Source organism: Lichenostomus cassidix, chromosome 3 (assembly GCF_008360975.1).
Source record: "Lichenostomus cassidix isolate B80296 chromosome 3, HeHo_3.0, whole genome shotgun sequence".
Lineage (NCBI taxonomy): Eukaryota > Metazoa > Chordata > Aves > Passeriformes > Meliphagidae > Lichenostomus > Lichenostomus cassidix.
Window position 1 is genome coordinate 23,212,816 of NC_139483.1, and position 26,579 is coordinate 23,239,394.

At 37.3% G+C, this 26,579-nt stretch overlaps 1 protein-coding gene across 6 annotated transcripts in view; it reads left to right on the forward strand.

The window, feature by feature from the left end:
• EML4 (EMAP like 4) overlaps window positions 1-26,579 on the forward strand; it is a 151,711-nt gene that overhangs the window by 106,825 nt on the left and 18,307 nt on the right. For all 6 annotated transcript variants that reach the window (XM_085054949.1, XM_085054950.1, XM_085054946.1 and 3 more), the window contains 11 exons: window positions 8,895-9,018; window positions 13,837-13,986; window positions 15,275-15,344; window positions 16,583-16,693; window positions 19,070-19,165; window positions 21,375-21,509; window positions 21,732-21,867; window positions 23,721-23,872; window positions 25,363-25,488; window positions 25,608-25,739; window positions 26,352-26,419. In XM_085054949.1, the coding sequence (XP_084911075.1) occupies window positions 8,895-9,018; window positions 13,837-13,986; window positions 15,275-15,344; window positions 16,583-16,693; window positions 19,070-19,165; window positions 21,375-21,509; window positions 21,732-21,867; window positions 23,721-23,872; window positions 25,363-25,488; window positions 25,608-25,739; window positions 26,352-26,419 (1,300 nt within the window). The remainder of the gene's footprint in view (window positions 1-8,894; window positions 9,019-13,836; window positions 13,987-15,274; window positions 15,345-16,582; window positions 16,694-19,069; window positions 19,166-21,374; window positions 21,510-21,731; window positions 21,868-23,720; window positions 23,873-25,362; window positions 25,489-25,607; window positions 25,740-26,351; window positions 26,420-26,579) is intronic.

The following is a 26,579-nucleotide window of genomic DNA, read 5'->3' on the forward strand; positions in this document are numbered from 1 at the left end:
GCAATAATATCTATCTTGTGATAGTCAGTGTTGATTCAATGTGGTTTCTTTTGGTGTTGTTATTAGCTGGTATTACCTTCTCTGTACCCAGTTTTATTCCCTTGCTGCCTTTATCTCTCCCACTTGGGTTGAATTGCATATATTTCACATAAGGTTAGTCTGAGCTTTATGCTTCTGGGTATGTGCTGAAGCAGAGGTAATAGGGGCAGTTTGTTTGTTTGTTCTTGTAAACCATGCCAGCCTTTTTGCATGGCAATCCAGTACTAAAATTCTGTGAAAATCCAATAAAGCTGTGGGTGAAATGAACAGGTGCTTTGTGTAGCCTTAAAAGGACCCTAACTAAAGTTATTCTTTTAAATTCTTTACCAGCAGGTGTTTATAATTGCCTATAAAAGCCATCTTGCTTCTCACTTCAGCAGAAACATTTTTAAAGTATTAATCATAAGGCAGTCATATTTTTATACCCAGAAGTTAAAGACCTGGCTTATTTTAAGATAAAAGGTAATTTATTTCACTGAGATTGTATGTTTGAGTTTGGTTTTCAGTGATAGCAACTCCGTATATGAATCACTTGTTCACTTATTATAAAGTAATAAGAGACACTTAAACCTTTTGGATGGCAATAGAAACCATATGTGAAAGAATTAATGAAAAACATTCACTGCATTCCTGAGTTTTTTGGGTTTTGTTGTTTTTTTTTTAAATTGTGCTGTATTAGTTTCCAGTACTTTTTCTTCTGTTAGTTTAACAGTGCTACAGTTCTAACTTCAGAGACAGAGCAATCGTGAGGCGCACAATGGAAAAAATGTACCCTGCTGACAGTGTGTCCTGTCTGCTGAGAGTGCAAAATTGAGTGACTGCCTCAGATTGCTTTTTCATCACACAGAGATTTTATATCAGGTGGTTGTTGAGGGTGCTCATGTGCCTGAGGGCAAATGGAGACCCAGTCTGTTGTTATTGGGCTTCTTGCTCTTGTTCAGGCACAGTGCATATTGTTAAAAACCATCAATACTGTCACAAAACCAAATTGTGTATTTGGGAGTTTTCTTACTGATTCTTGGTGAAGTTGGGATTTTATATACGCAGGAAGCCTTTAGACAGAGTCTTACTGAGCTTGTTTGTGTCCAGTATTCCTTTGAGTCCTTTTTTTCTTTTAATAAAAAGCTAGAGTTTAACATTAAACTTCAGTTACTTCAGTGCTATTGGTAGCTGTTGTTAATACCTAGATTCTTAGTGTCACCCAATAAATGAAAAAGCAAAGTTTACTTACCAGATTATGTAAAATTAATAATCAAAGATCTGTTAAGAAATTGCAAGGCAAAGATGTAAAATCATTCCAAATCAAGGCAAGTCTCTTGTCTCATCTGTTTTTTTCGACTGTTTGGTTGGCATTGCACCAGGGCTCAATAACAACAGTGCATGTCTGTTTGCCAGGTTCAGCAAGCATTGGCACATTATAGCTTGGGCTGAGAGATGGCAGACCTGCAGCCACATCTTAATTCCACTGTAACAGTCTGGGCATGGTTGCTGGATTTGGTTATTCATCTCTGTGCTGTTAGCACTGGTTTAAATTAGAAACAGGCTTCTAAGCTCTTGTCCCTCAGGTTAGTGGTCCTGCAGAGTTCTTGGACACAGTCCTGAAAGCAGAAGGCTTGTGGGAAAGAAGCTATTTGTAGTATTAAAAAGCATAACTTCACTGGTCAAGCAACTAGAAGGTGAAGACAGATTAATAAATGTACCCTGGATGTGGTAGTTTATTGTATATTACTCAAGTGTTCTGCTTGGCCAAGCTAGTTGAAGTCTTTTGGGGTTTTTCATTTGCTTGTAAATCACTTTAGGGTGCTGCTACACACAAATAGAAGTGAGCTGAGCGTTTTAATGCATCAGTCCAGGTTGATCTTTCAAACTAGATGGGGTGGGACCTACTGAAAAGTAGTCACTAATAATTTGAAAAATTACTGTAATAATTCCTTTAGAACTAAACTTGTGTGTGTGTATATATATATATATATATATATATGTATGTAAAATCTACTGTATGCTCATTAGACATCCCTTTATGTATATGTTTGCTAGCTGAAGAGCAATTAATGACAGCACAGACTTGTGGGGCTACCTCAGTGTCTTGTCTAATGACTAGTGTAATATAAAATACATTCTTCTTGTATTTTGTCCAGTTTGGTTGAAGAAATCATTAAGTGAGGATGAAGGTTTCTCACATGCTTCTACAAAACTACTTGATGATTTCTGTTTGAGGCATGTTTTTTGGAAAACAGGAGGATTTTGGTTTTGTGGCGTCACCATCTTCAAATTTCTGAAGTATCTAAATACTTCATGTCTTCAGGATTGCTTTCCACAGTAGATACTTCTTAGCTAATCTACAAAGACTTCTTCGATTTTTTTTTTCTTCTCCTTTCCTATTATTTTCCTATGCAAGCCTTTCATATTCACCTAAGAATGTGATTCACAGAAATTAAAAATTTGCTTAAGTGCCATTGCATGTGTCTTTCTGTGCTGGCTTCATTGAAGCAGTAATTTCAGCCTTTAAGACAGTTTGTATTGCAATATCTTTGCTCTGTTATCACCTGCAGGGTTTTGCATTGGCCTTCCCTTCCAGCTTGCTTTCCCTGAATTGCTGGGTTTTAAAATTTCTTCCAAAGGTGAATTAATAGAAATTGTTGGGAGGTGAATTTTAATGTTACTGAGCTGCTTTTTCTTATTTCTTCACTTTTTTTTTTTTTAATAAGACCTGATTAAAAGCTTATTTAACAGGAATCTACTCTTGGTACAAAGAGGCTTTGCAGAAAACTTTCAGCCAGTCCACTGTTTGCCTGCAATTTTTTATTTGCCCCTAGTTTTAGTCCTAGATTCCCATGCCTTATCAACAGGTTCCTTGTGTGCAAGGTAACCATGCTGGCTTACAGTGACTGTCACAGAGGATGCAATCATTTCCTTGCAGATCAGCCAGGCTTGTGGAGTTCCCTCTCACCAGCAGCAACTTGTTTCACCAACATATTTATTCCTTTCTTCTCTGTCAGGCTGTAAACTTCCAAAGAACCTGCTGTAGATATTTTGGTTGCTAGCATCTGCCTCCAGCCTGCTGGGACCTATTTGGCTTAGTGTTTACACTAATGAACTTAACACAGGAAAGTAGAAGCACTGAAATTTCACTGATGACGTGAAGCCAGGAGGCCAAACTGGTAGAGTTGTAAGCTGAGATTTTAATACAGTAAGACCTAGATGTTCCTGAGGCTGGAGTGGTATAAAACAAGATTAAATTATTCATGGTGAGAGATCACACATTCAGGAGTTGCTAGCAATGTTCTACCTGCCAACAGCTGTTTGCCAGAATTAAATGGTAGGGAAAAGGGCTATAACATGCCACTTAATTGTATGAAGATTGAACCACTGACTTATTGTGAAAACACAAATGCAGTCCCAGGATGTATCAAAAGTAATTCCAGTGGAGGTAGAGGCCTTGTGGAAAATGTTAATGCATTAAAACCCTGGTAGGTTCTCTGTAGTACTGCATGCACCCATAATCATAAAGGGTAAATTTTGTGAGACAGACTATAGTCTTATTATGCAAAAAGAGAGTTAAATAGCTGGCTGTTTTTATTTTTTTTCAGAATAGGAAGGCTGGGAGGATTGCTGTTTTCATGCTCATCCAGTGCACTTTCTGACAGCAGATGGGCAGACCTGTGCTGAAGTGAGCAGCCATGCTGTCACTCACAGAAAGAAAATGACCTGGTCTTGTGTTACTGTCCCCTGGAATTTGAGAGGTTCCCAACTAGTAGGAGGAGGAGGTTTTTGGATGCTGCTCTGAAATCAGCAGAGCATGTTTGTGTCTATCCCAGTGATAGCCAAGGCCCTTGCTCTCTAAAGTGGGTGCTGCAGTACCCTGCAGAGTGAAAAGCAGTGATGCAAGCAGAGAGAAGGCACTGGGGGAGGCATGTTGGGTATCTCGCAGGCTGGACTGGGCTGAGCTGGGCTGGGCCATGATGTTCCTCCAGCTCATTACATTAATTTGCAAAGCCATTTTCTTGAGCAGGGCTCAAGGCCACCTTCACATGCACCTTCACCATGTCCTTGGCTTCTCTCTTTGTGTCTTTCCTTCCGAGCAGTGTTTTGTGTCACTTCAGCTGACTGGGGCCACATTTTATTCAAATTAAATGTTTCTGCATCTTCAGAGATGAGTTAATCATTTCCCCAAACCTCTGGGGAACCCAGGGGGAGCCAAGACCTGCATGGAGTCTGCTTAGGTCCAGCACACCCAGAGGGCTGCTATGTGAGGCTAATGAGCCTGAGCCAATCCTGGGAGCATAAATGGGGAGTGCTGATCCTGTGTTCCCTGGCACTTGTGTAAAGAGACTGTTGAGGCTCCAGAGGTGAATTATTGCAGAGCCAAGTAGAGTTTGGCAAGGGCTGTGAAACTGAGCTCAAAGCTGCACAAAAGCAGCTACAGCTGTTCCTGGTGAAGAGCTGGAGCCAGGGTGCTGCAGCCACCTGATGGTACCTTTTGTAGCAGCTCTGGGCTGCGCTGTTCCTTTTTGTGTGGCATGGATAATCCATGGCACCTGGGTGTGCCACCTGCAGAGCTTCAACTGTGCTTCCCGGTTGGTTTGATCCATATTTGAAAGCATTTATAGGATGTCTGCAGTTGCGTATTAGTTAACCTAGTAAATAAATGCCAAAGATTCTTCAAGGTATACCCTCCTGGCCCTTTCCACACACATCCCCCAGCCCCACCTTCCCCAGATGCTTCTGTAAATTGGATAGTGGGGTCTGAACATCTCTTTATATGCAATAAGGAATTTTTGCTCTCATACCTAACGTTTTCAGGCTGGTAGATACCAGAATTGTCAAGAATTTTTTGTTAGTTGGGGTTTGGTGAGTTTTTTACCCAATCTCTTTAAAACATTTGACTTTTTCTCCCTTGTAGTCCCTTACGCGCATATCTGTCATAACATGACCAAGGCTCTTTTTTCCCAAAAGAAGGAAAAAGAAGTCTATGTGCTGCTTTTTCCTGGAAAATAGTGAGAAAAGAATTGTAATTTAATGCTCCTGATCCTTCAGTTTAGCAAGTATAGCATGAAAGAGTTAAATCACTGATTTTCTTAAGTTGCAAATATAAGAATTTGGCCTCAGGCAATTAATTGCTGTTTGAGAATGGTGGTGTTGGTATGCTGCCATCCTCTCTAGTATTTCAAAAGAGTTTTACGTTAATATTAAATCTGCCCTACAGATTATTCTAACAAATAGAAATTTACAGTCTTAGACAAAAAAATCTTTCAGTCGGTTGTCTCTCTTTTTCTAATCATTCCTCTTCTTTAGGGAGAGGCTTAATCAAGTTTTACTTAGCCTATATCTTTCAAACGTGTTCTAAATATGTATCTTCAAAGGTAATCTTGAGTAAATGCAGCTAACTAATAAAGGTAAAAATGTTCTTTCTTTAATGGGGAACTTCAGAGAGCTAATTTGTATCTGAATGCCCTGTAGATATTCTTTTCTCTGAGCTCCAGGAGAGCCTATTCTGCCAGACACTTGACTGAATTCTTCTTGGACTCTTCATCTCCCTCATCTGCAGAGTCCAACAGGTGCAATTGCCTCCATCCATAAGAATTTCAGTTGCAGGTTGTCTCCATTGTTCTAGGGAACAATGAGAAATTTGATCCTAAATTAGTGATGTCATTTTACACTGATCTTGTGGAACCAGAAGTGTCAAGCTCAGTGTTAAATCAAGAATTTATGGTTTAACAGTGAGCAGTCTTTTGTAAATACCCTCAGGCTTTAATTTATAAGACTGTGGCTGCCAGATTTTGATAGAAAGGTCATTGTTAATACATTGCTCTTGGGTTTGGCCAGTGTTATTTTATCTCTGAATATACATACTATAAAAAATATATTGGTGGATAAATGAGACATGGTACTAGTTTAGAGTAATTATCTAAACATTTATGTCAAACTAGTGACAGCTTCAATCTTTAGCTTTTCTTAACAATGCAATTAAGCAATGCACATACAGTAAAATAACTATTGTGTCTAATTTAGCTACGAGGGAGTGATTTACTTTGTTCTTTTTGTTTTATCTGAGACATGTTTCTACTGCTCTCAGTGAAGAGACTCATGGGGTTCTTGTTCAGAGCACCCATGTTTGTTCTTGGAAAGAAGTGAGACAACTGTTTTTCATCTTTTCAGTATTTGTGCCTTTCATACTTGACTTATATGGGTCAACTTTCCTTGTATTTATAAAAAAAACCAAACCTTTATATAAGTGTTAGTTTTAAATTGCACAGTTATTATTATTTCTGTTCAGGAATAATTTCTTGAATTTGTGGGGGTTTTTTTTGCACTAGCTTTCAGTTGTGTTTGGACTGTTGCCTCCACCACAGGGTAAACATTCTATCAGCATCAAAAGCAACACAAAATTCAAGTAAAATTAATTCTTGTATTCAGAAGGTTGACTTGAAAAAACTAATCATATTTTTCAGGTCTGGGAACTTGGTAAATCTGATAATGGTCTGTTTCATGAAACAAACAAAAATATTTGAAACTCTTAAACATTTAGAACTCCAACTACAGGGTGTTAAGAGGGAAAACAAAAGTTTTTGACAAATTGAGCTATATATGTTGTGCAATCTTCACAGTGAGTGTCATGCATGTAGAAAAATAGTCCTAACTAGCTTATGTTCAGGCACACGGGTTCATTGATCTAGTTAAGTTTGGGCAATGCAGTGACAATAAAATCACGCAGGCTCATGGGTAGTTCTTTCTCAGTTAGGAATTACTGAATATATTGTATGATTTGGTCACCACAGATTTTTTCTATATGTGTCAATGCTGTCCAAAGAATTTCTGTGTGCTTGGATCATCAGTGCTGTATTCAAAGCTGGTGTTTTCAGAGCTGAGGAGGTATTCCACAGAATTTCACACACTACAAATAAAATTATAAAATCCTCTATGATCAGAAATACTTACTTTAAATAACCTAGATTATTTACCACATTTTTTCAGTAGTCCAATTTTTGCTCTTCTATCTTGAGCATCAAGAATTAATTTCCAAATTTTGTAAAAAATTGCTTTGTATCTTTAGTGGATGAGATTAGTTACAGGCTTTTCTTCTCATTCTCTTCTGACTTCAGTAAGACATACTATGTTTCTGTGGTCTGTACAATAGGGGTATTTCAAATTCAGGGAAGGACAGAGACTCTAGTTTAAGGTTAGTCTAGCTCACAGCTTGGATTATTTCTTGATCTTTGCATCTTCTGAAAATGTTTCTGTAAGCAGAAGAGATTATTTTTGAGACTACATTGCTTCTACTGTCACCAAATTACCTGGTTTCTGCTGCCTTTTTAGATCTCCAAGTTTGGCTTGAGCTGTTAAGCTATGGTTCTGTGGAAATAAGTCTGAGTTTCTCATAATTTGAGTTTGATGTTTTAGGGAATGATAAACATAGATTGCACAATCATGCAGTCTGCATATTAATATTACGCTTAATTGGGGAAATATTTCCAAGCATTCCCAGAGCTTGGAATTATTTATTGGGAATGTTTCATGTTGTTTTCTTAAAGAAGTACTAAATCAATTGTTTAAAAATCTGTTTCAGAGCTTAGTGTTGGTTGTGTCAAATGTGATTAGAGATTCCTTAATACTATATTGCTAATTTACAGCTATTCTTCTACTCCAGTTCTATTCAACTATTCAAATTTAGGTTTGAACTCTGAGTTCCCCGTGTCTGCTATGATTTTCAAATCCCTGCTCATAAAAGTATGTTAGCCTTCCAAATTCACAGCAGAATATTGTATTGCTTTGGTTAATATTTATACTAAAAATGGATATTAATTACTAAAGAAGTTGAAGAGTGATAAAATTTTACTACTTTGTTGATGCAAAGTTAGTGAAATAATTGGCTCTTTGTCATCAGTGCTTTTTGAAATGAAACTCTGATTTTCCTTGGTGATGGGTAAGCTCACTTTCCTTGAAAAGGAACTCCTAAAGGTTTGTGAAGTGCTCAGATGCTCCCACAGAGAGATAGACATGTGTTTTGTCAGGGCTATAAGCACTATTAGCTGGAGTCATTATGAGCTGTTGCTTCTTCCCATTCTTCAGGATACAATGCTTAACAAGTCAGGTTGCTTTATTAGTTTGTGCTGATGTCTAATTCTTTATTATATTCGTCAGCAAAGCTCTTGACACTTTTTCCTGCAGTGTCCTTGTGCCTTAGCATCTCCAGCAATGAGCTGAGATGGATGACCCAGCACACTGTGAGTGGCTGTGCTGGAGAGATGGGCCTGCAGGAGCCTCACAGAATCCAGCAGGGACAAATACCAAGTCCTGCACCTGCAGGAAAGAAGAGTCATTGGCAAGAATGCAGTCTGGGGACAGAGGGGCTGCAGGGAGCAAGCACTGTGGGAAAGGCCCCTGGTGCAGTCAGGTGCCAGCAGAGGCTGTGCCATCTCCATCCTAGGAGTTTTTCAAATCTGGATTAGGCAAAAGCCTGAGGAACCTAGTCTGGCCTCATGGCCAGGCAGAGGTTGGACTTAGAAAGCTCCTCAAGTCTTTTTCCACCTGAAATACCTTATCCTGTAATTCTGTGACTAATTGTTTATTCCGTTTCAGATTTGAATTTGAATTTTGCCTTTATAACTTAACTTGCATGTCCAAAATGTTACATGCTCAGTCTGTTCTATCACAAATTCAACTAACGCTTATGCTGTGTGTGTTTAATGTTCATTTAAAAAAAATAAAATCTGGGCCTTTACCAAGCTCACATTTCCAAAATAATTGTTATATAAGCAGTGTGATTTGCATCTCTGTGCTTATTACTGGTTTCTTTTGTTCTTATTTCTTGTGTAAACTTGCTACATGATTAATGTGCCTTTTTGTTTCAACAGAGGGAGAATATATCAAGATGTTCATGCGAGGCCGACCAATCACAATGTTCATTCCTTCTGATGTAGAAAACTATGATGATATTAGGACAGAGCTGCCTCCTGAAAAGTTAAAACTGGAGTGGGTGTATCCTTAACATCAGTAACTATTCACTGTTCCCTTTTTGTCTTGTCTTGCATTTTTCCCTTTTAGAATCCAGTCTTGTTTCTTCTCTCTTAAGAGGTAAAAACTAGAAAGTGAGGAAAAATGTTCAAATTAATATAACAATGGAAATGGTTTGTAGCTTCTGTATAGTCTACAACTTTAAATGGCAGACTACAGAGGCACAGAAATACTGTACTTTTTCTTTGTTTGTTTTGCTGTTCAAACTAATTCTAATTTATTAACAAATTTATATTTAGTGTGAAAGAAAGTGTCTTTAGAGAGTTACAGAGTTCCAAAAATGTCCCACTCTGCCTCCCACTTAATTAATGTGGGCTTTGCTTCAGGAACATGGTTAGTTTTCAATCTCTGATCCTTTTTTTAGAAGGTTTTAGAACTATGGAAGATACTGAGTTTGTTGTCCTTACTTGTGGAATGAGGATTGCAAAAGCAGCCATCTTTTGCACTGCTTCTGTGTTTCAGCTGCAAAGTGAAGCTGTTAATTTCTTGGAAACTAGTTTGTATTAAATGCACTAAATTCATCATTTGAAGAACTGAGTAGGTGTGTGGCTGATGACAATTCTCCAAGTTTACTAGATCAGACATTAAGTTCACTTCAAGAGATGTGCTTTTGCACACGTTTGGGTCTTCCTGTCACTTCCCCATCTCTGCAGATTTCTCCAGTAAGCTGTGATTGTGTAAGTTTCTTAGTACTTCAGTAAAATAACATGTCTAGGCTGCGCTTGAGTTGTAATAATCTGAAGTTTGATCCTTCTGATGTTGCTGAAAGCAGGAAGATTTTTTAGGAATGTTGATGATACACTGTCATATGTCAGGAGGAAAGTTTCGGATTAAAGTCTGACTGGAAGGAAAACAGACCTCTTATTCATGCTTTGTAAAGCTGTGGTACCCAATTTTCCAACCATCACAGCTCTTGGTTGCTGATGCTGGCACTCATGACTGTGGAGTGAATTGGGTCAGTCACTGATCAGGCTGAAACGTAATCTTTTTTTGTGAAGTTAACTTTCAAGCAGGACTGATACATTAGTTTGATTTGCCTTACAAACGTGCAAGGGCTGGAACTGGCATACTGGAGGAACATCAGCTCTACTTTTCTAGCATCAGTGAGCAGTTTGGACTGATGAAAACTGATCATGAAATCACACCCTCAGTTAAGGAGGTGCAAATCCCAGTGTGGACACATTTGATGTCTAAGAACCTTAAGTTCAGGTTAAACCAGTTGGCTGCTGAAGTCTAATTAAAGTGAAATAAATCTAGTCTAAACAGGCTGTCCATATGTTTCAGAATCTGTTTAAAGAAATGTCATCCTAAATCAGACCAGTATATTTATGAGTGTAGGGTATCTTTTGGATGCAAAGGTGAAGAAAATGAGGAAAAGGCAGTAAAATTTATGAGGGCTAAATATTGGTCTGTGAATTTGAAGGAAATTGCTCTTCAGTTTGGAAAATACAGCAGCTGCAGATCTTCTGCTTTATGCACAGGTTTACCAAGGGGAGCAAACCTTCAAGACAGCTGTAACTTGCAAATATGATAGGAAACTGAACCCTTTACACCTTATTAAAAAAGTGCAGGGACCACGATTCAGTGAGTATTTTACTAATGTCAGTGTTTTGCACCTGAAATGTCGACTGAGTGTTGAATTTTTCTATTTATAGGTTATGTTTTGAATTTGTTTAATTCTCCTGCTTTCCGGATGATTTTTTTGTAATTGGGTTTTCCTTTGTTATTGCTGTTTTGGAAGATGCTTGTCAACTATGAGCAACTTCCAGGAAACAACAGGCAGATTTTTGGGGTGGCTTTTTGTTGGTTGATTGATTGGTTTGGGAGGTGGGGGGAGGTCTCCTGCAGTTTTATTCAACTTCTCATACCCTATACTGTAGATTCAGCTAGGGAAACTTAGCTTTTGTCTGCCCTGCAGACTACTGTCATTGAAGAAATGCCTAAGCTGCTTGGCAAGATAAAGCAGCTGATGGGGAAGTCTGAGCTCTTGACTGTGTCTGGTTCCTGAGTGATGTCATTTAAATTTAATAATTTTGTTTGAATATCCGTGCTTTGTAGTGCAGTCTTTGCCACTGCACTTCAGAACTGGTTAAAGCATATCTGACATTCCTAATAATAGCAAAATTGGCTTATTTAGTGGCTTCAGAGGTCACAGTCAGTGCAGCTTTTGACAGTGACTTTAGAGATTCTCCCAGTGTATAGTAGCTCAATTTCAGGAAGGTATTTCAGACTCCATTTTATGAGATTATTTTTAACAATACTCATCTTCTTTCTAAGAATAATTGAAGACAGTGGTGACTATACTGCTGAATTCTGGTGTACAGTGGATCACTTCTCAGGAGGGCAGTAGCTATTTTTAGTCAGTTAAAACAGACCAAAAAAACCTCCAAAACTTAGTTTTTAAATATACCAAATCTTGTGATAAAACAGTCCTTATAACTGGTGATAAATAATCACAATATCAAAGCAAGTATTTCTCAATTTCCCTGATTAATTATTAGTTTCACTGAAAGATTAGTGTTGAGATTCAGTGGAAATCAAGCATTGATGTTTTGTCACCCCTTTTTCTGTAGAGACAGTCAGTTATTGCATTAATTGTATTGCACTGTATCTGCTGCTTTGTTCTGCATGTGTGGAGAAGGAAAGACCTGCTGTGGAGCAACAGTCCGTCTTGTCTTTGATCAAAATAGTCTGGGATGGAGAATAAAGAAAGCAAAAAAATTTGTCCCACAGAACAGGTTGTTCCTTTACATGCTTGTAAAAAATGTGCTTCTAGAAAATGCAGCCACTCTTGGGTACTTTATTTTGTAGGAGAGGTAAAGGAAGGGAATGGACTGAGAAACTGAGAAAACGTAAACTTTTTTTTTTTTTTTTTTTTCCTTTTGCAGCTTCATGAATGTCAAAGCTCAGTCGTGGGTGCCAAAATATTTAGCTCTAGCTTGGCTAAGCATGGAAGACTTCTGCTGTGGAAAGACATGTTTGTGTATATCATTAATACTTCTCTAGGGTGAATGTTCAAAGATGTCAATCTTACTAAATCCTTATCAATACATTCCCTATTGTATACAGCAGATGAGCAAAAGCTGCCTTTCTCCTGGGAAGGTATTTTGAATAGCATTCTTTGTGCTTCAGGATAGAAAAAAATATTTTCATTGGTTTGTAGCCCATTGCTTTTGAAAGTTCACTTGTTTGGTTTGTTTTTTTAATGAAAGGCCATTCTGGGGTTTCTTTTGGTTCCATCAGTGTTTAAAAGAAGAAGAAAGGGGAAAATCTAGGGAGAAAGTTAATAGTAATGGAATGAGAAATGCAGGCATCCATTTTTTCTGCCTTCAGCATTGTGTTGTATCAGCGTTTCTCTTGATATCATTTGCTTAGCAAGCCAGTGAATAATCTCTGCTTCAGAGGAGCCATTGTGTTCTTCTGTAGTGAACAGAAAAGAGCAAGATATAAATCTGTTTTGTTTTCCACACTCCAAAGGGGTTTAATTGACAACTGAATGTAGTGTTCCCCTTTGAACTATTCCTTAGTTACAGCATGTGTTTAATTTTGCAAGTGTTCCTCTGGTGTAGCAGCCCTGTGGTCTGGTGGCACTGCAAAAGATGAAGGGTAGTGCAGTGCAGCATTTTGGGGGGTTCAGTACTATTTTTGACAGAAAGGCAACCCTTTTCCATGAAGAACAGAGGCCAGGTTAGCAGATTAGGTGATACCAGTTTAGATACTCCCAAATTTGAACTATTGCACCTGCCTTCATTTATGAGAAAGGGACACCTTTATCCATCCAGACTTCTCCATGTGAGCCTTTGACTTCCTTTTATTTACGTGATTAGCCAGGACCTAAAGCTGGAATCCTTTAGCTGAAGTTGCTCAATGTATTTCCCATATTTTTCTTGCTGTTGCAGGTGTATTAGCTGGCAACAAAGTGGAAAGGTCTTTCAAGTGCAGGACATAGCAGGAAAATCATATTTTTGGGGCTACAGAGTTAGCTGTTAAAGTCTGAGTTATGATGTTAATTGTACCTAGTGACCCAGGGAACTGAAATACAGGCAGGAAGCCACATTACTAGTCTAGATGAAGAAAACTGCACCTGTTCCAAAGAAATAACGAGTTGTAATAAAGTTTGATCAGTGCCAACCAAGGCTTGTTCGCAGTGTGTAAAACTTCTGAATGTCATTAGGAGCTGTGCATATGTCTACAGAAAACATGCCTTTTATATATTTTAGGTAGATTTGGATAGAATATTTTTCACTGTGTAAATTCCTTTTGAGTTTGGTTTGTTTAAAAAATACTCTAAAACAGTCTAAAGAAATCTTTCCTGAACTCGGCAGCTGCTGTGCTGAGGCTTGCCTTTTTCTGTAGGGCATTAGGAATTGTTTTAAAAGGCCAAATGAAAGCAATACTTTGCTGCCCAGTCTGCTGATACACAGCTCTGTTGCTTAAAAAATATTAAATTAGTGAGTCCTGCTGTTACCTAATGAAAATTCACATGGAATTTTTTTCAAAACTTCAACACTGTGTTTGCTTTACTTCTACCATGTCTAATTTTTAACATCAATGATCATCATTTCTTGAGGCATTTGGTTTCCAGAAGTCCAGTTGTATGGAGTTTGTTTTGTTTTCTTTTTAAACTGTATTAGTGAACTTGTGCTGTAGTTACAGAGGAGAAAACTTAAAGAGCGTTTGCTGACATGAGTGCTTGCCAGGAATCCTTTAAAAAAAAAAAAGTTGTTTTTTTTCTGGTATGTAGTGATTATGAAAACCTTGACTTGAAAAAAAATATTATAGATATGGGTATCGTGGAAGAGACTGTCGAGCCAATGTTTACCTCCTTCCTACCGGAGAAATTGTGTATTTCATAGCCTCAGTGGTGGTACTATTTAACTATGAGGAGAGAACCCAGCGGCACTACTTGGGTCATACAGACTGTGTTAAATGGTTAGTATACAACATTTGCATGTAAGTGTGTGGGTAATAATGCAGAAATATTTTTATTTTCTCTCCTGCTTTATGTCAAAACTAATTAATGCCATCATAGTTGTAGTTATTTCCTATTTAATCAGTCCTGGTAGATTTCACTGTAGTAAACACAGCACAAAGAAATGGTGTTAGAGCAGTCCTTGCTAGTTTAGGATGTCTGGTTTAAATGTAAAACAAGGGGATATGTAGACAATCTAAGAGTACCAGGTTGAAGAAACGATCGTAGCATAAATTATTTCAAATAGTTGTCCCAGAAAATAAAAATTGTTGTTAGCCTAACTCTAAATTGTTTTCAGGCAGTAAGTGCAATCTTGAAGGAGAGCTAGAGTACCAGGTGGAAAACTGAGCAATCATTTTTTAAAAGATGTCCTATCCAAGTATGAAGAGAGGCTGGGAAATCAGAAAGATGTTTGCTATAAAAAACCCTAGAGAAGCAGGAAAATTGTAGCCAAAATCATTGTGGGTGCAAAGCAGTTAGAGAATTTGTTAGGTTAATCTGAAGAGTAGTGCACAAAAACTAATGGTGAACATAAACTGTTTACTGTACTGTACCTGACTGGAGAAAATTTGACATCCAAAGCTCTTTTCTCCTGTCTGTGTAATTGCTTCCTGTGGGAGTAATGCTGCCAGTTTTGTGTTCTTCACTTTCATTCAGAAAATTGAACTGAATTGTAAATTTTTTCGGTATCTGTCATTATGACCTCTTCAGATTTTGCCTGGCCCCCTTTATTCTTTCAATGGCTTTCTTCACCTCTGTAATTTTACAGAGACAGCAAATAAGAAGGTAGGTCAAAAAATCCCAAGGATTGAGAGGATGTGTTCTCTGAAATCTGTTTTTTCACATCAGCTTCAAAGCAAAATGTCCTAAGCAAGGGCAGAGTTTGATTTCCACTAGTAGTGCACCACACTTCATTAGTACAATTACATCAGTAACTCATTTCGAGTGGTGGTAATCCCTGACTCCTGGGTGCACAGGCAAGCCCTCAGCCAACTTTTCTGCCTTTTTTTCCCCAGGTTCATGACATCTCTAGGTTCAGGCATCAAATACACTGCAGTCTTTATAAATATGGCACATAATTATGTGTTGGAGGCTCATTAGAAACATTCAAGCTGTCTCATTAGAAGGGGGATTGACATTCATGAGTGTCTTCATGGGCTTTTGTTGAGAAACAAAAAATTTACAAAACACCTCTCAGTTTTAAAGACCTATGACAGCAAAAGCAAGTCATATTTCTGTCTGTCTTAGTCTTGCAGTTCATCCAGACAAAATTAGAATTGCAACAGGACAGTTAGCTGGAGTGGATAAAGATGGAAGGGTAAGTAATAGAGCTGTTGAGCAGTAGTATCTTGTTTTGAAAACCAGGAAAAAGTGGTTTGGGGTTTTTTAATCATCACCTTCTGTCTGCAGTTTATATTATGCACTGCATTTACTGAGATATTTTGATGTTTCTCAGGTAACAGCCTGTATCTCTAGCAAAAGACAGTAACAATGAAACACTCAACCATACATTAAAAAGAGCAGAAGCTCACAAAGTCCTTTATCTGCAAGCAAATGTGAAGCTTGTAATTGATTTATAAGGCCACATCACTTCTGTCATAGTACTTACTCTCCCGAGGGAGAACGAGTCCCCAGTTCTGCGGGTCAGTATAGTCTTAAGGCTTCATGGAAGAGGAAACCTACTTTGAGAATTCATGGAAGGTGTGCCAAGCTTTCCTATAAACTTGCTCATTTGAGAGCAACTGCATTTGAATTCTTCTCCCCAGCTCTTGGCGTAATTCTGTCAGAATTTGAATAATTGGATTATTTTCCTGAAGTTATAGAGGGGGAAAAAAAAGACAGATGCTATGAAGTGTAGAAGCATGTTAAATATAACTCTTTTTCAGATGTTCAACTTAATTTTTTATATTTTGTACGAAATTTATGTGGGTGCTTTTGTGTACATGATTTCCACTGAGCCTTTTCTGACTCTTGTTAGAGCTGGTTGGTTTGTTTTTCCATCAGTGCAAAGATTTATTATCACTTTCAATAGTGAATGCTGTCCTTAAGCCAAGTTAATTCCCACTTTATTTGTGATTGTTTCTAAGCTAGTTTGGGATAGTAGTGGTGTGAAATAGAACCACGGTCATTTTCATTGAGTCGTTGGTGATGGTTAAGAGGCTCAGTGCACCAGGGTTTGTTTCTTTTCTTTTTTTCCTAATATATATATTATAAGCCTAGGTTTGACCAATATTTTCTGTTGTTGCATAATATCACTAGTATGGGGTCTGAAATGCAAGATGACTCTTTCATTATTTGCTCAATTACCTAAATTGGTCAAAATATTTTCATAACTACCTAATGCCACTTATCTGCCTCTACAACCCCTCTGCCACGTTGGTAGCCCAGACACAGTGAGCAGCATTGCCTTGACTCTCCCCTTTTGACTCTGAGGATAGCGTGCAGCAGCATCCCTAGCCCAGGTCACCCTGCGTTTTGCTCTGCAGTTTGTAACTCAGGCAGTGCCCAGTGCTGTCCCTGCTGGTGATCCACGTGTCCCATTGCTTTCCCACGCAGCCCCTGCAGCCCCATGTTAGAGTGTGGGACTCGGTGAGCCTGGCGACGCTGCAGGTCATCGGCCTCGGCACCTTTGAGCGCGGAGTGGGCTGCCTGGACTTTTCCAAAGCGGTAAGATGGGCTCAGTTCCTTGCTGTGGTAAATCATGGAGCCAGTCCTATGGAAATGGGACATTTTGCATTTTGTCTAGCTGATCTCTTTTGGTATTAAAAGTGTGGCTGTAATGTTTCTGCTTTATAAAACTCTACGTTATAAAACCAGCTGACAGCAAACTAGCTGGAAAAACAGGAAATGGCACATGTAAAATTGTGGTAACAAACTAGCACGGTAAATAAAGAGCAGGCTGAAGAAAAACCTGAGCTACAAAGTCCACACTGGGGTTGGTGGTTTGGGTTTGTTTGTGAGGAGCTTGGGTGTTTTTATTTTGATGTTAAAAACAAATTTATTAGTGGGGTTTGTGAAGACAGAATTTAGTGAGTTCTGATAGGAGGGTTAACGTTTTTGGTTTCAGAGCTGGGGTAGGTTTTTATCCTCCAACAGGAAATTAAAAAAAAATACCCCTCATGTTATCTTCTACTATTTTTTCCTGAGGAATAGCTTGTTCACTTTTTACCTCTACTTTTGCATAGAAAATAAATAAAGGTCTTTGTTACTGGACCCACAGAATTTATTGGAAAAATTGGTAGCACATTGAGATGCACTACTTGGCTTTTAGAAAGTTCTCATTTCAAATTTGGAAATGAGCTCAGATTTTTTTGTAAAATGTGGGCATAGTTTAGTATTTAAGCTGCCAATGTATTTTTGCCAAAAGACTGAGACCTATAAGACCTCCTGAAAACCCAGGCTGGATTCTTGCATTCCAGAAAGAAGAAAGAATTAATACATGTAAAAATAAAAAAAAATAGAGAAACAGTATCTGCAGTATTTTGCTAATAGAGGAAGAAGTTTACAGGACCGCTGAGGTGGGAAGGGATGTCTGGAGATCACCTCATCCTCTGTCCTGCTTACAGCAGGTTCAGTCAGAGCAGGCTGCTCAGGCTGTGGTCCAGCTGGGCTCTGGGTGTCTCCAAGGATGGAAATTCAACGGTGTCTCGGGGTGACCTGTTGAAAAGAAATTCTTGCACTCTCTTGCTGCAGTTTCACTTTACATTGACATATTTTCATGTTAGTTATAATACATTTTGTGATTCAGTAAATAAGTGTTTTATTTTTTTAAATAAGTGGTAACACGAATAAAATGCAATACTGTGAAAGGAGAACTGCCATTCCTTTCACTCGAACAAACCAATGAAAGTTATGTACTTGGATACAGATCTTTTTCAAGGTGAATAAGAATGTATTCCATCATTTTAAAAACAAAACAAACAAAAAACCCGGGGAATTTTGGAGGACTAGATTTTAGTTTTTATTGGTTCTGTTTTGCAGCTGAAATTGATTTTGGTACCTTATTACAGTCTCATATGATTCCTCACTAGACTGAAACAGTTTGTGTGCAGTATCTGGAACTGTTTTTACCACAGAATTTATTAACCCCCACAAGAGCTGTGTATTTAGCCAATGCTGTCTTCAGGGTTTCTTCCCAACTAATAATTCACACATGTATTTGCATATTACTGCTTACAGTAGTGCTTGAGAATAATAACTTTAGCCACCTCTATTTTCATAATTTGTTAGAGAATGAAGTGCAAGAATCAACTTTAAGATAATTAAAGTCTCCTCCAAATCTTTCTACAATTGTCCTTGAAACAACTGGTTTGTGCAAGTATGCATTGCTGGGAATAAGTATGTTTTTGCTTTAAATTTTTTTCTCTGTTCCTTTAATTACATGTAGCCATATATTTATCATTTTGTTGTAAAATTGTTCAAAATAAACGGTTTCAGCTATTTAATACTGTAGGTGCTGCTCTGCCTCCTCCGTTAGCATTGTTTTATTCAGAAAGTGTTACCTTTGCTACAGTTTTACCAACTACATGATGAAACTGCTGGTACTTTATGACCCATGGGGAAAAAACGAGATATGCTAACAGAATTTGATAATGTAAAGTTGTGTGTATGTGATGGTGGTATTTAAGGAGAAAAAACAAGTGGAGCTGTGGGTCTGTCCTCTGAGACCTGAGGATAAACAAAATATTTATCAAATAGAATCTTTTTGCTGCTAGCATGAAATTGCAAACAAGAAAGCAAAAAAAAACCAAACCAAAAAAAACCCATGCAGGAATAAAAACAAACAAAACCACAGTAAAGATTTGGTAAGACACTTTTCGTATTTGAACCATGGTAATTTTTTATGAGATTATACAAAAATCTATATCTTTAAGAAAGAAAAAAAGGAAAATTCCATATTTGTTTAGGTTATAATTACTTTAAAAGGGCTTAGTTAATTTATATTTGTACCTTTGTGGATTTTTAAAATACCTCTGCCCTGCCCTGTTTCTAAATTGGATATGATAGTACTTTGTGATTTTTTTTTTTTTCCTTTTTCTTTAGGATTCTGGTACTCATTTGTGTGTAATTGATGACTCTAATGAGCATATGCTTACTGTGTGGGATTGGCAGAGGAAATCAAAAATAGCAGAAATAAAGGTAATTTTTGCACATGAATATTCTGAAATAGAAGTGGTTTTATTCCCATAAATACAAGTTTGTGAGGCACACTTTTGATCTTACTTGGAAACTACAACTGTGTAATACTGCTGGCTTGGTTAAGGGTTCCACAGAAATGTATTCTTAACTTGTTTACTGGAAGGGTTTTGAATATTGAAGGGTTTGTAATTACATGTTACTCATCCTTAAGAGTCAATTCAAAAAACAATTGTCCAATGTTTTCTTAATTAAAAAAAAAAAATCCTGGGAACTTTAAGAAACTAAACTGATGATTCAGTCTGTAGTTGTTTAAAAAAATAATACTTTTAGACATTCTGTATTTCAATTTTGTCCAAATCAAATTCCAATCACTGATTCTCAGTACATGTCCCTTCTCATTTGAAGTCCTAAGTACTTTTGTGGATTGCAGTCTTGTCTCTGCTTTCCTGTTTCTTTTTGAACCTCTCTAAACTTCACACCAGTGAAATGTGTTCAGGGGTGTTGTGCTCAGTGCACATGTAAAGCTGATTTCACTGGGAACACCCAATCCTTCATGTTGTCCTAAATCAAGCAAGCAGTTATTACATGCATGGGGAGCTGAGTATTTGTAAATTTTTATAAATCGTGCTCTACAAGCATATATATATCTATATCATTGCAAACTTGCCATTTCATAGAACAAAATCAGGTTGGTTTGACCCATTTTCTTTAGGTTATGTTGACCAACACTAACTGTATTCTATAAGTTTTAATTTAATTCTTTGACAGTATTTTCATTCCCTTTTTGATATTTTATGTGAAACCATTTGGCATATGCCTTGTATTTCCCATTCACTGACATTATGTTTTGACTATTTTTTGCTCTCCAGGGAGCTCCTTGGTGTTTCAGAATTGGCTAAAAACTTTTTGGCAGGGACAGCTTGCCCTTCAGTGCTTACTCACATCTAGGATTTGGTCTTACAGTATCTTAAGCACAGAAGATGATGTGAGCAGAGTTGCATCCCTTGAGCTGGGGTGCAAAACAGAAGCCTTTTCTCAGCTGAACTCCATTAATGTTTTCAGTCCTTAAGTGCCAAATGATTTTTTTTTGATGTAGCAGATTTGCTCATGTGAAAACTGTGTGAGAAACATAATTCAATAAATATGGCCATGAAAAGGAAAAAATAGGGCAACTTGAGAAGATTGTTATTCTGAAGTAAGCCAAAAGTGGTGAAGTAGGAAAAGTTTCTCCCAAAGGTGTGATTTAACAGCACTTTTATGTATAGTCCTTTAAATCATGTGCTAAATCACAGAGTGGCTGGGGTTGGAAGGCACCTGTGGAGATATCTGTCCAAACCCCAAGCCAAAGCAGATGCACCTAGAGCAGGTTGCACAGGATCATGCCCAGGCAGGTTTACAGTATCTCCAGAGAAGGAGAATCCAGAGCCTCTCTGGACAGCTTGTTTTGAAATCCTGTAGAAAGAAATGCATTTACTTTCTTGTTTTGTAGTCATTGCCTACAGATTTGTCTTCAAAGACAGTTTGGTTGAATATATATTAGAAGTTAAGTAAATGACCAGTCAGTTTGTTATGTTTGTAAAATCTATTGGTAAAGGATGAAATACTTTAAGATGTTGGTAATTCAGTAACAGTATATGCAGCCAGTAAAAATACAAAGTTGGGACCCTATGTTTCAAAGTTTTGAGTTATGAAGATTTCTCTTTTTCTTCTTCGTGAGGAAGAGAGGAGAACAAAGAACCCGAAAGAATTTTTATAGAATTTCAGAAGGAGAATAATGGATATAATCCTACAATACTATCATTGTCTTAATGCCTCTGTCACAGCTTTGTTATCCAGAATAGCAGACCAGTCTGTGTAAAGGCTAAGCAGGGTTTTCAATCCAAAAAAATGTCTTTTATACATTACTCATTTTCCTTGGCAGAAGTTTTACCTATTTGAGAGAGCAGAAGCTTTTGTGATTTAAAAGGGAGTGTAAAACCCTAACTTGTGTTTAATAAAGGTCTTGTAGGAATGTGAAAAATCAGTATGTGTAAAATAATATGTGCAGTCATTCAGACAACTGACTTAGCACAGAACACTTTAGAATATTTTCAAGTACACAATGAGCTGTCTAGTTTCACATATCTCCATTCTAAAACTTGGGGGTTTACATGTGTTTCTAATAGTTCATGTCCTATCTGAATAAATATTATTTCTTTTATTATTTCAGACTACAAATGAAGTTGTTCTTGCTGTAGAATTTCATCCAACGGATGCAAATACCATAATAACATGTGGCAAATCTCATATATTTTTCTGGACCTGGAGCGGCAATTCACTATCAAGGAAGCAAGGGATATTTGGGGTAATAATGTCTTGATACCAGGACAGTTTTAATCAATAGAAATCAGATTTGCTATACATTTGCTTCGTTGTTACCATGCACTGTCTGATCAGAGAGTTAAACATACCCGAAAAATGGCTAAATTCTGCTTATGAGTATGCAAGGTGTATGAGTGTGGATGAATTATTCTAATTATGTAACAAGTACAACAATTATCCCTTTCTCTTACTTATTTTGTTTCAGAAATATGAGAAACCCAAGTTTGTTCAGTGCTTGGCTTTCTTGGGAAATGGTGATGTGCTTACTGGCGACTCAGGTGGGATAATACTTATATGGGGCAAAACTACTGTAGAAGCTACTCCAGGAAAGGGAGCTAAAGGTAGGATATGTTTGGAGTTAATCACAGGTTTTAGATAGTCTGTGAAAGACAAACATAAAGGATTGGCATTAGGGAAGGAATAGGGAAACCTGACTCAGAGCATGCACTTCCTATAAATAACAGGTGGTACTAAATTCCTGCAAGTCCTGTGAATTTGCTGAATTAAGAGCAGTCTGGAGTTTCTTAATAATTAATGAGACTGTGCCTGAAGTGAATGAAAACTACTTTATCTAAATGTTTTGCATTTTAAAAAAATGTGGTTAATCAGCTTTCCTTTGATCTGGTGATTTGAAAAAGGCTGTAGGATCAGTTTGGGGATTCTGCAGCCTGCCTTTGCCTCTTTAGGCTTATGTTGCACCATGCTTAGTCTCAGAGGAATACCATTAAGTGGGGGAGCTGACATTAATAGGACTTGTATGTGAAGTAAAATTACAGTGCTTAGTTGTAACAGTTACATGAATAACAGTTTCTGCTTTAGCAGACACTCAAGTCATGATATACTTTAAAAAAAAATTGAAATTTGAAATTAAACTAACTCTTTAGTGGAAAGCTTTTGTGAAAAAGAAAGGAAAATTATTTGTTACCCAACATATGCAGACCTGGCACAGCTGAGCCCTAAGGTAACTCATAAATTCAATGATAATTTATTTTACTTGGCAGCTATTTCAAACACTCAGGTTTAAATTGGTATGCCAGGAAAACATTCATGTAAAAAGTACATTTTTTAACAGTAAGTCTGTTTTTGTAGGTAAATCTTTTTCTCATCTTTCAAGTTAACTGCAATGGAAAAGTAATTCAACAAATTATCTGATGTTTAATTTTTAATTTTTTCTGCAAAAGTAACCTTTTTCCAGTATCATTTTAAGTGTTATCAAATAGAATATTAATTTACGTTGGCTTAACTAGATGTGGGATTTTTAGTTGGCTTATCACATTATATTGGTCACAGGACTTGATCTCATACTCTTTCACGGTGTGAGAGCACACTAATTTGAACTGACTTGAGCCATAGACAGGGTCAGCAAAGTTAAGCTCATATTTAGCTGGATGGTGTTTCAGGCTTTTTCTGTGATTGCTATTTGAAAATATGCAGCACCAGAATCTTGTTTTGTTTGGGTTTTTTAAAATTACTTTCCAACAGCAGTTCTTCTAATGTGAAGACCCAATTAAGATGCAAAAGACTTCTTTGCTACCCTTGTTGTTTAATTTTCTCATCTCCTTCATTCTTCCAAGTATTTTCCTTTGGGTAGACTTCTGTCTTGATAGAAGACTTCTTGGTAGACTTCTGTCTGCCAAATGCTGGTTGTACTATTTTTATGTGTGGCAATATCCAGCATTAGATATTAGGCTCATGCATCCTGGAAACTTTGCTATAAATAATTTGCTTTTTATTCCCAAAAGGCTGTAGACAACAAGTCTTTTAGTTTCTTTTAATAAAATAGCTCTACTTCTTTTCTAATAATTACTTGCTAAATATTTTTTGGTTCTAAAAGACAGATTCTCTTGCATCTGGAAAAACTCTGTTGCTTTGGAAAGCAGAGAAAATGAAAGCATTTTACAAATTGTTGTTTTTACCTTCACACTGTAATTGTAGGACATTCACCTTAACATTGTAGGACAATCAATCTAAAAAAAAATTTTCTTCAGAAAGGCGGGTCCTTTATTTCATCTTTTTATCCTGTAAGAAAACACTACCACCTTGTGTTTGCAATACTGAGAGCCACCCAGTCCAAGTGTAATTATTTATTATACACTTACTTTATTCTTCTGCTTAAAGACAAAGCTTGTCATAAACCCTAGGTGAAAAAAAAAAATGAGCAGTGTTCTTTATTCTTTTCTTTTTGTGCATACAGGAGTATATCAGATAAGCAGACAAATCAAAGCTCATGATGGCAGTGTGTTCACACTCTGTCAAATGAGGAATGGAATGCTGCTAACTGGGGGTGGGAAAGACCGAAAGATCATCCTGTGGGATCATGATTTGAATCCTGAAAGGGAGATTGAGGTAAGAAAGCAAGAATGACAAGGAAATTGCCTTGAACAAGGCATTGGATAGCAACACAGCCTTCCCCACCCTTAGTAGTTAGGGTGAAAGAATACTTTCTCTTTGCTGTTTTTTAAATGAATGGCAATGTTTTATTATAAAAGTGTTTAAATATTAGCCTATAAATGAGCCTGTATGAGGCTTCAGTTCTCCTGTGTTTAAGATGAACAGAAATTTTAAGAGTTTTCTTTCTCCAAAACCCTTCCTTATTTTTCTTTTAATTCCTCCTGTTTGAGGATATTCTTTTTTACTGCCTGTGGTTTTGTAAAGTTTGTCTGTCCAGAGAAAGAATGTCACTAGTATATGAGGGCTTTAGTAGAATGTGTGACATACGGTAAACAAATGGTAGGACACATATTGGTATCTGTAATTAATGATTTATAAGCTATGATGAGGAACTTCTTTTAAATTTATCCTAAACCAGATGTTTAGTGAATATGTATGTTCTTTGTGATTTGGCTGTATGGCAGCACTAGGTCAGTGAACGTGAAGTGGAAAAAGTTGTGTATTTTGGATTTTAAAAAACTTTTCCCCTTGTTTTGAAATAATATGTTCTCCTTAAACAGTTCCTTTAATTGGTTTACTCCACTTACCTAGTGTGCATTTATGGCAGCATTTTTTTGGTAACACATATATAAGTTCAGTCTAGAATTTGTTACTGCCTTTTGTCTAATACTGACATTTAGAAAACATGGCTGAGAAAGTAAACATTGATTATCATACATAATTCTTAAGCTTAAGTAGCACACGCTATTCATATCAGTGTCTCTGTTTTCCTTTTGTTAATAATGTTATGTTAAAGCTAATTTTTATGCTACCAGGACCCTGAGAGATTGATTTTTCTATCTTGTGTGGCTGATATTAGTGTATTTTCTCAGATAAATCATTTAGAAAACAAACAATTGCACACTGTAAAATAAAGCAGTGTATTAGAATTCAAGCCTGCAATAAACAAAGTCATTAAAATTCAGAGTCATTGCTGACATAAGGCATATGAACATTTACTTATGGCTAATCAGGAAGCATTAAGAAAATCAGGAAGCATTTACTGTGTGCTACAAGATTTTTCTTGTTTTTCAAAGTGTGTTTTGAAAAGTAAATAGTAACTGTATTATTCCTTTCCTTATGAGCTGTAAGGTTGTGGAGTGCATTTGTTTAGTGAATTTGACACTTAAAAGCCATGTAATTTCATTTGTAATTTTTTCTGCTGAGATTAATTAAAATGACATAACTGAGATTGTCTTGGAGTGAGATCTTCTTGTATGCCTGTTCTGAACAAATAGATGAGGGAGGCTTCAGGTCAAGCCCTCTTCTGGGTTTTACATGACTGGATCGTTCATTTTTACTGGGAGAAATCAATTTCTGGTAGTCACTGTGCTCTATTTGTGGCCTCCAAAATTAGGCACCTAGCAAGATGCCCGCTGTGGTTTGACAGATGTTTCTTTTCCTAGGTTCCTGACCAGTATGGAACAATCAGAGCAGTAGCAGAAGGAAAAGCAGATCAATTTTTAGTGGGTACTTCGCGAAACTTTGTTTTGAGGGGAACATTTAATGATGGTTTCATAGTAGAGGTACAGGTAAGCATAACTTCTTTTTTTAAACTCTAACCCAAAAATGTAAAGGTTTTCTCTGCTGGTGTGTTATTTTAAGACTCTTCATTTTATCAATTGTTAAATCACATATGATTTCTTTCTAGGGACATACAGATGAACTCTGGGGACTGGCATCTCATCCTTTCAAAGACTTATTTTTAACATGTGCCCAAGACAGGCAAGTTTGTATGTGGAACTCGGTGGACCACACACTGGAATGGACCAGGCTGCTAGATGTATGTCAACCCTTTAATTTAACTATAAAGCTGGAAAATAGGAAAAAGCATTCAATTCCTGCAACACCGTTCTTTCACCTGACTACAAGGAAAAAACCTGTAGTTATGCTTTTAAAAACAGCTATCTGGAAGCTTTGATAAACTTGAAAGAAGGCTCATCAGACATTGTGTAGGCTGTAATTTGGCTACCATTGCTTGATGTCATTTTGTCAAACCAACTTGAAGAAATCTTAGCCCTTTATTCTTGTTACAGTTTAATTTTTCCCCCGATATTCAAACAATCCGAAGAGTGTATTGTACAGTTGTGAAGGTTTGGCTTTAGATGTAGTTTCCTTACTGTCATTTATTTCATAGTTTAGCTAGTTTTGTGCTAATATCCAAGCAAAAGTATTTTTTACACAAAAATGTAGGCTTTTTACTCACCAGGTGTTCTTGTAGTGCATGTAACTGATACACTGACAGAAGAGCTGTCTAAGGATTAGTGTGCTGCTAACTGACTGATTTTTCCCATGTCAGCTCAGCTCAGACTTTCAGGCTAGTTTGGTGCAAGGAGAGGTGTTTGGGCCTCAGGACACAGCCAGGGCAATAATGTGTCTGTGTGTCTCTGCTCAGGAACCAGGACACTGTGCGGATTTCCATCCCAGCGGAGCGGTGGTCGCCATAGGAACACACTCGGGCAGGTGAGCCTTCCAGCTGAGCTGGGATGATGGCAAGTGTAAAGGAGACAGTTTAATACAACACACCCTCAAAAATTCGAAAATAAAAATTTGCTTTTTATTCTTTTTGCTTGAGGTTATGGAGTCTAAAAAGCGTGACAGAAGGGAGCAGAGTATCTTATAT